At 38.9% G+C, this 14076-nt stretch overlaps 2 protein-coding genes across 3 annotated transcripts in view; both read left to right on the top strand.

The window, feature by feature from the left end:
• Positions 1–2183: 2183 nt before the first annotated feature.
• Positions 2184–9103, top strand: SLC10A5 (solute carrier family 10 member 5; the record flags this gene model as incomplete). Its single annotated transcript, XM_032869236.1, is given in 12 exon segments — positions 2184–2313; positions 2316–2417; positions 2420–2452; positions 2455–2590; positions 2592–2801; positions 2803–2868; positions 3059–3162; positions 3165–3227; positions 3230–3412; positions 3415–3441; positions 3444–3553; positions 8957–9103. Coding segments are annotated over 12 exon segments (1311 nt in total), but the record flags the coding sequence as incomplete, so codon positions are not given.
• A 65-nt stretch (positions 9104–9168) lies between these two features.
• The window catches only part of IMPA1 (inositol monophosphatase 1), a 34178-nt gene continuing 29270 nt past the window's right edge, over positions 9169–14076 (top strand). The window contains exons 1-3 of one of the 2 annotated variants that reach the window (XM_032869116.1): positions 9169–9215; positions 12303–12368; positions 12745–12878. In XM_032869116.1, the coding sequence (XP_032725007.1) occupies positions 12306–12368; positions 12745–12878 (197 nt within the window). In that variant the 5' untranslated portion in view covers positions 9169–9215; positions 12303–12305. The remainder of the gene's footprint in view (positions 9216–12302; positions 12369–12744; positions 12879–14076) is intronic. The other variant, XM_032869117.1, reaches the window with a different exon arrangement.

The following is a 14076-nucleotide window of genomic DNA, read 5'->3' on the forward strand; positions in this document are numbered from 1 at the left end:
TTCTCATTTCTAAACTACAAAAATCAGACAGTTTTCTCAGGCTTTCTTTTGGGGTTTCAGTTGAGTATGCTTAATGAAATTTTTGGGTTTGACTTCCCACCTAACCCTAGTATCTTTCTGCCTGCTTGTGGACAATTAGAATTCTAAGTAGAAACCCAAAAATGGGGTGGGGGCGTACTATATTTAGATATGTGTTTGTAAACCACTATGATATAAACCTCAGTTTAAATGTAATCAGCCAGTAAATACATGTAAATGATAAGAGTATCAGATTTTTCCCAGATTTGTCAGGTTTTTTTCCTGGCGGTTTTCAGGTAAGGAGAGAAGGCTTGGAGAACATGAGCAAAGGGAAAGGCTGTTGATAGAAAGGGGAACAAAGCTTTAATTTTCACACCCTTGACCTCGGCAACAAAAATTAGAAATTAAGATATTAAGTCATACAAGTATAAAGATAGTTTTGGGTTCATTAAGTTTTTAATGTCTGTTCTGTTTTGTAATTGTAAACTAGGCAACTTCCCTGGTAATTTAACTGAGGTACTACAGAAACATCAGTTCCGTTCCCTATTTTCAGGTTGGTACAGTGTGTCATGTTTTTCCTAATGTGGTACATGGAAACAAGAGGTATGACATACAGAATCTATCGCATTGGAAAGAGTAGCCTGTATAAATGGAATATTTAAAAGACCTATAAAAATGTTCAATAAAAATTGGTTTGACAACTTCTTGTCAAAAGTGGGGCAAATATTTTTTCTGTAATATGTAATACATAACCTTCAGAGTTTCATTTGATAAAGATTGTGTCATGATTGTATGAAGGATCCACTGAAATGGTTATGTTTGGAGACTACTAGATCTATAGGCTCAGTAGTAGACCATTGCGGTAACTAACCCAAGAATTATTGGCAAAGGTCTCTCTCACACTGTTTCAAACACCTGCAATTCAATATTGCAACCAAAAAAAAGAAGTTTTGTTTTCTTCTTTAAAATTTTTTTTTTTTTTTTTTTGGCTTAGCATCAGAACTCCCTCCTCTTGTTTGGAAAATACAAAAGGGTTTGTGAGCCTGTGGGTTGAACTCCAAAAAAGCCTGATATCTTCCTTATTCCTCATAAGACACAGGCATATGACCTAAGTGGGTTAATTGAATGTCATTGTCCCTAGCTGTGAATAGGAATAGTGTTATAGGAAGGAGTAGAGATTAAAATTATGCCAGTGGCCTTCCTGTGCCCCACTCTGTCACCATCCAAGTGTCCAGGAGTGGTGGCCCTTTAACTAGGTTGTACCTTTGGCCATGGATCCAGCCATCTGCTTTTCCTAGGTTTCCAAGCTTATCTGATAATCATCCAGGAAATTTTTTTTGTTGTTTTGTTTTGTTTTGTTTTACTACTTAAGGACATCAAAAACAGTTTCGGTTTTTGCCTGATAACAATCACTCTCATCAGTCTAAGGAAACTATTATCAGACTAAGGATGCTACAAGGCTTGTATATGAGGACTACAGTTTTGTTTTGTTTTTTAAGTAGGGGGCTCAAACTCACAACCCCAAGATCAAGACCTGAGCTGAGATCAAGAGTCTGATGCTTAACCAGCTGAGCCACCCAGGTACCCCTGAACACTGTAGGTTTCTAAGTGATAATAAGAGGTTATCTGACTCTAAGCTCCAAGAGGGCAGAGACTGCGTCTGAATGGATTACTATTGTATACCCAGCTCCTAGCTCAGTGCCCCAGCAAACATGTTCAGTAAATATTTTGATTTTGACTTGAATGAATAAAATAATAATACCCATTTATAGTCCTCTTCAATCTCTATTTTAGATTTAGATATGACTGTTTTTAGTGTGGGTTTTCCATAGAAAGAAAGAGAATTAAAAAAATGATGACACTAAGATTTTGAATTCAGGTAAATAGGAGATTGTTTTTTCATTAGCAGAAATGAGAAGTCTGGAGGAAAGAGGTTTCTGCTATGGCTTTTACATTTTCATAACTACAGGTTAAATAAGTTGTGTTACTCACTAGATAGCTTCATATTTTGAAAAGCATGATAGTGCCTCCTATTAGACTTCAGTACAGCAAAAACAACTTACCTAACAACTTCAGACCGTCACTTGAACCTGCACGAAGAATGTTTTTTTTAGTTTTTTTTTTTAATGGTTTTGCATATGTGATTTATTTAAACTTTCAAAACAATTAGCAAACTTGTTATTACCCTGCTTTTGTCATTTGTGACTCTGGGAGAAGCAAGGAAGTCATTTCTCAGTGTTCTGAATATAGAAAAGACTGAAATGCTGTTTTTCATAAAAACTGAAGAAAGTGTCATTGAAGATCAAGTTATGAAAATGACTGGCCAAACTCCAGCTGTCTCCTCTTGCAAATAGATGATTTTAAACTGCTGCAAGTGGTGAATGTGACAAAAACCTTATCAAAAACCTTATGACAGATGAAGATGGAGAGACAACTGTGTTCAACTGTGGGATTCTGAAGGTAGGCAAGGTTCAAGAAATGTTCAAGTCAAAGTGCTTAAACAAAGAAAGATGGTCTTCTTAAGGTGCCAATGCATATTGATTGAAATATCCTGAATGCTTATTCTACCAATTTGCATTTGGATGCAATATTGAATTGCAGGTGTTTGAAACAGTGTGAGAGAGACCTTTGCCAATAATTCTTGGGTTAGTTACACAATTTTTTTTCGTATGCCACTTTATGGATTGCCTTTGACACAGATCTGGTATCACAGGAGGCAAAACCTAGGCTTTTGGATTTATAATGACCTGCATATGCCCAGGAGGAATGAATGTCTTCTGCTTCTAGAAGGAGTTGTCTTTTGGCCGTTTAGATAACTTGCAGTTCAGTGTTATTGGCCCTGATATTGATGTTTGCCAATTTTTTAAGGTTTTATTTATTTGACAGAGAGAGAAAGAGAGAGTACAAGCCATGGGAAGTAACAGAGGAGGGGGAGAAGCAGGCTTCCTGCTGAGCAAGGAGCCCAATGTTGGGCTCAGACCCAGACCCTGAGATCATGACCCAAGCTGAAGGCAGATGCTTAACCGACTGAGCCACCTAGGCGCCCCAATGTTTACCAGTTCTTATATATATACAGTAGGATGTTAGGGTTATCATGCACATTTCATATTCTTGTTTCTAAAATTATATATACCTTTTTATACTTACATCAGTTGGAATAGTCAAGTGTAGAATACCTGAAAAAGCAAACTTCTTGGAGAGAATAATTAGAATTCCGTTTTTATGTCTGTAGGGATTTATTTGACTTTTAGAATGTTTCTAAAAATGGTTAACCTAGAGGTGCCTTTATTGGGTGTCTTAGTTCCTGCTCTGGGTTTGTTGTTTGGGTACTCCTTTGCTAAAATTTCTGTGCTGCCTCTTCCTGTTTGTAAACTTGTTGCTATCAAAAGTGGGATGCTAGTTTCTTAGCCCTTGACATTATTCAGCTTTTTCACAGTCCAAGACTGACTTAGCTTCTGTGACTCATTTTACAGTGGTTATGCATTCTGGATGTGAAATGTTTCTGTTCCTCTTTTCTACAAGGTTAAGGAAAGATGTATCCTTATCATAGAAGATAAAAGGAAAAAGAAATCCCGAACAATTAAAGCACTATGGAATTCTTACTCTGAATGAGGTACTGTGGGAGATTCAAAGTATACCTAAAATGATGCCTGTTTTCAAAACACTTATCATCTGATTGAAAATCTGACACTACGGGAGTGCTAAACAACCCATGAGTAGTACAGACAGTTAAATGTACAGAAATTCAGAGGAAGGAGACCACTTTTCAACTGTGTTAGTTTGGAAATGTTTTATAGAGTTGAATTTGAATATGGCCCTTTATTAGGGTTTCATAAACAGTAAAGAGCAATAAATAATCCTTTAGTGATTGTGATATATTCCAAGTATTTATGGAAGGGCTCTCATGTAATAGGCAGTCAGTAAATGCTCACACAGTAAATGAATATATAAATTCCGACCTGGATCTCTCATTGGCTCATCAGAATCAATGTCTTTTTTTTTTTCCCCCCAGTATGTCTTAAATGTAGCCTCTCTGCTCTCATAACTGTACTTCCTCTGTCTTGCCCATGTGTCAGTAAAGACATTACCATTTATATTGAAACACAGGGTCATCTCTTTCCCCTTTTTTCCTTTCTTCCTTTCATTCTTTCCTTTATAGTCCAGTTATTTCCTACAGAAGATTTCCAATAATATCTTTATCAATCTCCTCTTCATTCCCAGTAATACCACTTTTTCCCTACCCTATATTATTGCTTTCCTAAATCTTTAACTGGCTTTTGTCCCCTCTGCCCACTCTCCAATCACTGTCAGATTAATCTTCCTAAAATCTAACTTTGTCTCTCTTCCCTGCTACCAGCTTTTTTGTCTTTTGAATAGTCTGTATTCCTTAGCAATCCATTTCTTTATTACACTGTACTATCTGACTTCATTCTCATTTCCCAGTTTTATCTCCACTCCCACTTCTTTACATACAGCCTGTTCCATTCAAACTGGATGACTCAGTAGCTCATGAATATGCCTTTGTTCACACTGTTAACCTGAGGGGCAGGCCTCATCTTTATCTAAATTCTGATTACTCCTGCAGACCTGGCTCAAGTGTCAATCTTGCTATGAAACTTTCGCTAATCCTGCTTAGCAACCTGTAAGTGAAATTTTCTCTAAATGCTCAATTTTTTAATATATCATATCTAGCCAGCTTGGCTTGTTTTACAACTATATGTTCCTGTCATACCCTATTTTGCTATAAATATATAAATATAAATAAATATATATTTATATATATATAAATATATAAATATAAATAAAAATATAAATCCTTGAACATGAGAAATACAATCATACAAACAATATAATAGTATAAACGGTATTCATTTTGATATTCCCCATGTCTAGCACATTTCTTATGTGGTTACTCAAATAAAGGGCTAAAAGCACAGACTAGGCCCCAAAGGAAAAGTGTGCTTGTTTTATGCCACTTTTGAATGTTCAGTGGCAGTTTCAGTATCTAGCTTGAGTTTGCTTTCTTCTCCAAAGATGTTATGGGCATCAATAATGAGAAATCTCTCTAAATAATTCTGCTTCCCTCGTTTCCTTACCCTGTAGTTGTAGGCAACTGAATCTTCTGTAGTCCAGTTTCCTTGTCTAAAAAAAATGGAGGTAATAATGTGAACTCTGTCAAATTGTTGTAGGAATTATCATCCAAGAAAAAGAGGCAAAAGAGAATAAGAAAGGTTTTTTTATTTGGGGTCTCCGAATTGCAATTCAGAGAGCACAGATTCTGTTAGTAACCAGAAAAGTGTCCCACTGATGTGGGGAAGACAAGAGGTTATTCTGAGAAAGAAGAATTGGGGTAATCACATGATTTTGATAAAGAGAGAAAAATAAAAACTTGTTAATTGGTGCTAACTAGTTGAGCTGCTTTGATTACTCTGACTTTAATTGGTGCTATCAAACGAAACTAATCTTGGTGTGTTTTAATTATTCTGTCTTCATAAGCTCATACCAATAGTTTTATGGTCTTGATGCCAGTTGTTCTGTTTAGCAACTCCTTATAAAAAGTTGCCACTTTTGGCCCAGTTCAAGAATTCCCTAGTTAGAAAGGAAAATGAAGCTTCAAAATGGAGTCTTTCATGTTCAGAAATTGTATGCAATTCCATGGAATTAAATGAGGTCATATTTTACATATATTACTCTGCTAAGTAAGTACATTATATATAGTACATGCTCAGTGTTAGCTGCTGCTGTTAGCATTTACACTTTTGACCCTGAAATATCTACTGGTTTGAAGTATGAATTTGATAAGTCTGTATGGAGCCTAAAACTTTGAACATTTCCTATCAGTGATATTTACTCTCTTACCCATAGTATTAGGGAATTTTTTTTTTTTTAATTTGCCAGCTAATACGACAACCAGAGTTCTTTTTTTCTAATTTCACCAAACCCAGTATATGAATATCAAGATTTATAAAAGACCTGGTTTGGCATGGTGGTAGATGGTTTTTATTTGCTTTATAAAATAATCACCTACATGGAATATTTTACTGACTCCTTTAAACAGAAATCTCTACTTAGGAGTTTATAGTTAAGCTTACACAAATTTAACTTACATACATTTCCATGAACATACTTTATTTTTTGAGATTTTATTTATTTGAGAGAGGGGGAGTCACAGAGATAGCAAAAGAGATAGCAAGGGAGAGCATAAGCTGGGAGGAGAGGGAGAAGCAGGCTCCCCACTGAGCAGGGAGACCAATTTGGGGCTCAGTCCCAGGACCTGGGATCATGATCTGAGCCAAAGGCAGGTGCTTAACTTACTGAACCACTACGTGTCCCTGAACATACTTTATTGATTGGGAGACAAATTGCCTTTCTAGTTACATTTTATCATTAACCTTGTGACCTTGAATAAGACCTTTCTCTGCATTTCATTTTTCAAATCTGTAAAATGAGGGTATTCAACTCATGTTTAAGATCTTGCTTAGGGGCGCCTAGGTGGCTCAGTGGGTTAAAGCCTCTGCCTTCGGCTCAGGTCATGATCCCAGGGTCCTGGGATCGAGGCCCGCATCGGGTTCTCTGCTCAGTGGAGAGCCTGCTTCCTCCTCTCTCTGCCTGCCTCTCTGCCTACTTGTGATCTCTATCAAATAAATAAATAAATAAAATCTTTAAAAAAAAAAAAAGATCTTGCTCAATTCCTTAAGTCTGTGGTTCTGGCATAAAACTCTAGGACCTAACACCACAGGCAGTGTGATGGGACAAAGTGAAGAAGGTTCAGGTTGACGAGGAATAACCATTCACAGCTCCTGCTTTTTCTAGGTATGGTAACAACAAAAAGAGCTTCTTGAGAGGAGGGACCAAATATTATTCTTGAATTCCCTACAGTGTTTACCTCAGTGCCTTAAATAGAGTTGGTTCTCACTAAACATTGAATTAATCAGCAATATCTATAAAGGTCAAGATCATACACTCTAGAACCAGACAACGCCTGGGTCTGTACTTCCAGCTCTGTCACCAGCTGGGTGACATTGGTCAAGTCAGTCTCTCTAGGCCTAAATTTATATGGAAAGTGGGGTTAATGATAGTATGATGATATTGATGTGAAAGTTAAATGAGCTAATATTAGTAAGGTCCTCAGAGCAATGCTTAACACATAGTAAACTCTGTTGTTACTCTATACATATTTGAATGATCTGTAACCTTAAGGGCAACTGAATGTGCATGATGGAGGTAGGAATATAATTTCTCTTATAGATGTTTCATGGAAGACAGGTTTTTACATGGTAACATTCATCTAATTTGGTTGGGGATGAAGTTACTCAAGTTACTCTTTTTTTAAGAATGAGGCATAAAGCATGTCTGATTGCTTGAGTTCACACCAATCATTTTATATAGCCAGGACTGGTTAGACAAAAGATCCAGAGGTAGAGGGGTAAGATGATTTTAATAGTTTCTTTCCAACCCTCAAGAGGGGGTGATTCTAGGATACATCGTTCCAAGAGTGAAAAGTCTATCTGCAATTCTAATCTGTTATGTCAAAACATGAAACTTTATTAGGTATTCTGGAGACTCCATCCCTAAGGACCTGCACATTGTGTAAATTTTTATCATCTTAAAATCAAAGTCCACTAAATAGTACAGTCTTGGTATGTGGCATCTGATTTTTTTTTTTTCCTCCAGTGAAAAGAGTTGCCATCTAAAGGAAATCAGCTCCGGACAATTAAGTTAACACTTAAGAGTTAACAGGATACCCAAGATTGCTGGGAAAGGAATCACCACGGTGGTCCCTCTTTATTCAAATACAGGGCAGTTGGACACTTACTGCTCATGCAGATGTGTGACCTTAGCACTCGGTGGCTTGATAAAGGACCTTCCCCCAAATCACCACCTCTTTTTATAGTCAGGTGTCTGGGAAAATATCAAGGCCATTAGATCTCACCTCTTTTCTGTTTTGAAGCTTAGCCCAATCAGAACCTTTCTCATGGATGGAAGTCAATCGGGAGGAAAGGGTATCTCAAAGATGCAGAAGAGGGAACTTGCCTTTAGGGAAGTCTGGAATGGTGACTTGGATGCCCCATCAGGAAGCAGATTTTGTCCTGGCATAGTATGTGGCTCATGCCGGAACCTGACCCCTCCCTAACTCCCAACCACCTTGGAACAATAGATGATCTTTGGTAGTGGGAACAATGGCTGTAAATATGACATAGCTTTAAAAATTGTACCTTTGGGAAGCCAAGAACAATATACTAGGTATGGAGACCTCTGCAGCCCTCTAAACTCACAGCACTGAATAAAAATGGTTTGGACTGTGTGGGACCAATTTGCAGCACTGCCAAAACCAGATCTGTGCAGATCTGTGCGGATCTCTGCTGTGCACTTACAGGATTTTCACTTTCAGGCATTTGGAAGTTGAATGGTCTCTTTGGACTGAAAACACTCTTGAGTTACTTGAGAACAATTGTGAGGTAGCAGCTGAGGCCCCTAGAAAAAGATTGGACTTCCTGTTTATTTGAGGTAGGAAGTGTGAAGTGATTTTAATTTGAATAAGGTGTAAGATTTGATCTTCTGACTTAACATTTCTTACATTGATTTTAGTTGTAGCAGCTTTGCTAAGGCAGTGGGACCATGTTCGTTTAAAGGAGGCTTTAAGAAGACTCTGGTGACATTTCTTCAAAAGCCTGGAAAATTTTTATCTGGTTAGATCAACGCACGTCGTCGGTATACGGTTGGCAAGATAATTTTTTAAAGATTTTCTTTTTTCATGAGAGACAGAGTGGGAGGGAGGGAGGCAGAGAGGCAGGATTCTATCCCAGCATCCTGGGATCCTAAGCTGAAGTCCGATGTTTAACTGATTGAGCCACCCAAGCGCTCTGGCAAGATTATTTTAAGATAACTAACAGTGAACCAAAAAGATAGTTTCTTAAGTTTTTCTAAATTTCTGAAGAAAGCGCAGCCTGCAGAAAGGAAGTTGGAACCAGAAGTAGTGAGGCTAAATCTACCAACCCTCGTCAAGGCCTTCGGGGAGAGGTGGGGCAGGAGCCTCACACTGGCGCGCTCGGGGCTGCGGCCCGAAGGAGTCACGCCCACATAGGCGGGGCCACAGGGGTGGGACTTCCTGTCGGGGAGACTTCTCGCTCTCTCAGGAAGAACTCCGCCGCAGATCCCGCGGGAAGCTTAGTGGGTTTCACTTCCCCCAAGTTGAGGTAAGTGCTGCATTCCTGCGACTTCGTATCAGCCGTCGGACCGTGTGGGTCCGAACTGTGGGCATAGGTGCTGCAGGCAGCACTCCCCTCCCCCAGCCGAAGTGGGTGGGCGCGCAGGGACCCGGGACCCAGGCCGCAGGCCGCTGGGGCGGGGGGGAGGCTTTATCCCTGCAGTGTTACCTTAGCCCCTTCCTCCGGGTGACAACGGGGAAGGCCCCACGTCGTGTAGCGGTTTCGCCCACCGGTTCTCTCTGAACCCTTGTGGCAGCTGACGTAGAATAATTTTCTCTTTTATATTTTACTGCTTTCAAAGAAGCTCAGACCTGGCATGTTCCCAGGGTCTTGCAGTCCCAGTGCGAGCCCCTCACTTCCTGCTGTCTGCAGTCGCGCTGCTGGGGACAGGTGATAGGAAGGTGGCATGGTTCCCACTGTCCGGAAGGCTATGGACAGAAGCAGTTGGGAATGTTTCGGGCGTTTGTCTTTAGGAAAGTGAAGGTGAATAGAATATGCTCATTTCCATCAAGAGATAGGCTCCAAGTGGTTGTGAATATTAGGCACCTACACAAATGATCAAGACGTAAGGAGGACATTCCTGAGGGCCCTAAGGGTGATGCACAGAGTTTATGGGCTCTTCCAGGCCAAGACGTCCTCCCAGATTGTTACTGTGTGTTCCTTCCTTGGGACTGTCGTTCAGGCTCAGGACTCAGTGTTGCCTACTCAGGTGGCTTGTATTTATATCTGAAGGTCATTATCTCTTCTGTGAGCTCAGGATCCATAGTGCAGCCGCCGAATTGGCTTCTCCTTTTGGCTTCACAAAGCCGCCTCATCCTCTACCAATTAAACTTTTGATCTCTCCACCTCCTACACGCATCTTCAGATTGACTCTTTTCCGTTACTTTTGGCTTCAGTGAATGTCACTATTATCCATTCAGTTGCTAGAAGTGGGAAATCTGGGCATCACTGATCTCTTCTTCTCCTTCATACCCATATCCAAATTATTTCTAAGTGCCCCCAACTTTACCTCCTAAAGCAAGTATCTCTCCATTCTCTAAACTTCTCTATAAACACCTCTCCCTTCACTCTCCCAGGTTTAAGCCAACCTTCAGGTCCGCCTGGACTACTGCATCCTAAATCTAAATCTCCAATCCAGTCTACCCAGTACCCACTCTCCACTCTTCCCTCCACCCTCCAATCTGTTCTCTTCAATAGCCATGGTGAAATGATTCTTCATGGCTCTCAAATCAAAATGTTATCTTTAAGGCCTGGCCTGGGATGATGCCTACTATCTCCCCAGTCTCATCCCTACCCCCTTCCCTTGATCTCTGAACTGTCACACTTAGGCGTTTTAGTTACTCTTCACTTACCTGCACTTGAGTTAGTTAATGCCTATTCACTTGTCCTTCAGAGCTTGGTTTAATCATGTTGTCAGGGCAAGCTTATCTGATACCTAAGGCCCAGTTAAAGCTCTCCTGTTAACATGGTTCTCTCACTGTACTTCTCCTACTTACGCTTTATTACGTTTGCGATTTTGCATGTAGTCTGATTTTTTTATTATTAATATCCAACTCCCCACTAGTGAGTAAGTGAATTGGGCCTGTTTTCCTCATTATGATGCAGTACACAGGGTATCACAGGTATTCAGCAAATAACTATCAAATGATTAAACAAATAATGAATTCCAGGTGGAGAATCCCTAGAAGAAGGGGTAGCTTTTGAAATGGGCATTGAAGAATTGGTAGGAGTTATATCAGTGCTGTTGCTGTTAGAAGGCAGAGATATGAGAGGCTTGAGCAAAGTTTCTGGCAAGAAAGCAAATGCACTGTTTGGTTAATCTAGTTCTGTTAAGCCTAGAAGAGAGGAATGGAGTAAGAATGGAGGGGGGAAAAGTTTGGAAACAATTCTTGAGATACTCTAAGCAGTGACTTCTGTAACTTGAAAAGTGGCTTCCCTTTTACATTAAAAAAAAAAAAATCAGGAAAAAAAAAAACCTACCAGCAGGAACAAACAGCTTACTGTTTCTGCCCTTTGCCCTCCCCTCCTTTCCTCTCCTCTTTCCTACACTGTGAGTACCATGGTAGGGAGTTCTGAGTAGTCTTTAAGGTGAAACTGTCAGTTATTCTCAATTATAAAGGTGACAAAATTGGAGTTTAATTATACTTTATCTATTTTTTTTTAAAGATTTTATTTATTTATTAGGGTAAGGGAGAGAGTACAAGCAGGGAGAATGGCAGGCAGAGGGAGAATAAGCAGGCTCTCTCCTGAGCAAGGAGGCTGATGGTGGGACTGGATCACAGGACCCTGGGATCATGATGTGAGCTGAGGGCAGATGCTTAACCAACTGAGCCACCCAGGCATCCCTGGGGTTGCTTTATAAGTGATGCCATATTCTTCTGATCTCCTGAAGAGCTTCACTGTCCTAGGTTCCGATTTTAGAGTGTAGTCAAGCCAGTGGTGAGTTATTTTGATATTCTCTTCAGAAGTCAGTGGAAAGCTGGACAGTTCAGAAGAGAAAAATATGTTATTTTTTTTCTGGGAAATAAATTTATTATATTTTTAGACCTGGAATTTTCTTTTCCTCATGTTATAATAGAAAGATAGTGGACTTAAATACAAGAATTAAGTATATACCTTCTGTGCCTTTCTTTCAAAGCTTCTTTAATTTCAGCATTCCCAGTGTTCTTTTATTTTCACTTCATTCTCTACCCAAACATGCAGCTATGTTTTAAAGTACTTATGTGTCATTTCTTCTCCATCCCCCAAACCAGTGTGTGTGTGTGTGTTGTTGTTGTTTTATAACATGATGTTATGAGCACTTTGGGAAACACTTTTATAGAGTTTTTTTGTTATGTAAATGTTTCTACAATAGAAGTGGTTTAGGTAAGAATATTTTTTAATGGACCTATGAGTGAATCTTGAAAAACATTGAACTCTAAAGCAATGATTACATTTGTGATTTTGTACATGTGTGATTCATTACCTGAATGAAAGTATTGTGCTAATTGAGATGTTTTTGTGAACTAACTATTCTATAATTAAGACTTAGAGTTTTTTAATTGCTTTGTCCTGACTTGTGTTAAATCTGTTCAGAAGATGGCTGATCCTTGGCAGGAATGCATGGACTATGCAGTAACCCTAGCAAGACAAGCTGGAGAGGTATGAACAGAAATCTTGTCAGCCATAATGTGATGGATGTGGGCAGCATGTGGTTGTCCTGTGAAATAAAACATGTATTTTGATTAATTTGCATTTGTTTTCATTTTACTAAGCATTTTCAATGGAGTCAATACTCTGATTTTGTCGTTAAATCTTTCTAATGACAATTGTGAATTTAAAATAGGATATAAGATTGTATGATTTTGTATTCAGGTCATAACCACTAAAAGATTATTTTATATATATTTTGGTAAGACATTTTTAAGAACAGCATTTCAGACAGATTGAATGTTTTAAGCCATTTCTATATTTTATCTTTTAGTTTGATTTAAAATGATTTATGCTTTTCTATTTGCTTATCAAAAAATCTTTTTAGGTGGTTCGTGAAGCCATAAAAGGTGAAATGAATGTCATGATTAAAAGTTCTCCAGCTGATTTGGTAACCGCTACTGACCAAAAAATTGAAAAAATGCTTATCTCTTCCATAAAAGAAAAGTATCCATCTCACAGGTATTTTTTATTTTAGTTTCACATGATAAGTTGAAACTTAGGTTAGAGTCAATGTACTAGACAAATTTTGATTCTAGACACAGAAATTGACTTTAACTTAAGCTGAAAAGGAATTTATTTGGAGTGTTGGGCAGCTCAGGAGCCCTAAATGCAGGGCATAGGCAGAAATCAGGAAGAAAGGCAGAGCTACAGGTGCCCCAGGAGCCATTGCTTCAGATGCCACTGGTGGTAGTCTCATGACTGCTGGTTTTGGATATCTTTACCCCATTATCTCAAGTTTGCAAATCCTAAGCAGGAAGGTCTTGCTGAACTCAGATTGCTTATCCAAGATCAAGCTGCCAGGAAGGAGTAAACAGGAGGTATTTTGATTCCTTCATAGTAAGAGGAGTGTTTGGATGCTGAGAAGCTAATATGACAAACGCCTGCCATAGGTATGATTGAGAAGTTTTATTCTCTATATTGCAAACTCTTTTATGTGATAGAGGGATGATAACCTCAACGAGTTTGAGAGAAACTAAGATCAGGGCTCTCTTACAGAAACATATAGCAGAAACGTCATCATTTTAAAGTTTTAACATTGTCATTCTCTACTTTTTTTTTTTAAAGATTTATTTATTTTATAGAAAGTGTGAGAGCACGTGGCGGGGGTGGGCAGAGGCAGAGGGAAAGAGAATCTCAAGCAGACTCTCTGCTGAGCACAGAGCCTGACGCAGGGCTGGAGCTCACAAACCTGAGATCATAACCTGAGCTGAAATCAAGAGTTAGATGCTTAACCAACTGAGCCACCCAGGCACCCCTCATTCTCAATTTCTTGGTCATGCCATTATCTGTTCTTGGTATTTTAGCCATTGAGAAGAAAAAAATGGTTAAAGCTGTGGCCAAATATATTCCCTCTTAGTAAAAAGGTTTACAGCTAAGTGAAAAGGGGATAAAAGAGAATCATAAGGATTATAGGACAGTTCAGTATTGAGCAAAGGAAATAAAATAATGAATAAAGGAAATAGAAAGAAAACCAGTGAACTCAGACACCATTTACAAAATTCACCTGAGATTTATTGCATAGCATGTTCTGGGATGGCATGTAGACATAGTAATTTTGATGGGTAATTTGCTTTCTCACTGACTTACTTAATGTTCTCTATATTGTCTGTTGCTGTATAGCTAATTATCCTAAAAACATTGCAGTTTTAGACAACAA

This window comes from Lontra canadensis, unplaced genomic scaffold (genome assembly GCF_010015895.1).
Source record: "Lontra canadensis isolate GAN:19392208 unplaced genomic scaffold, GSC_riverotter_1.0 scaffold37, whole genome shotgun sequence".
NCBI lineage: Eukaryota > Metazoa > Chordata > Mammalia > Carnivora > Mustelidae > Lontra > Lontra canadensis.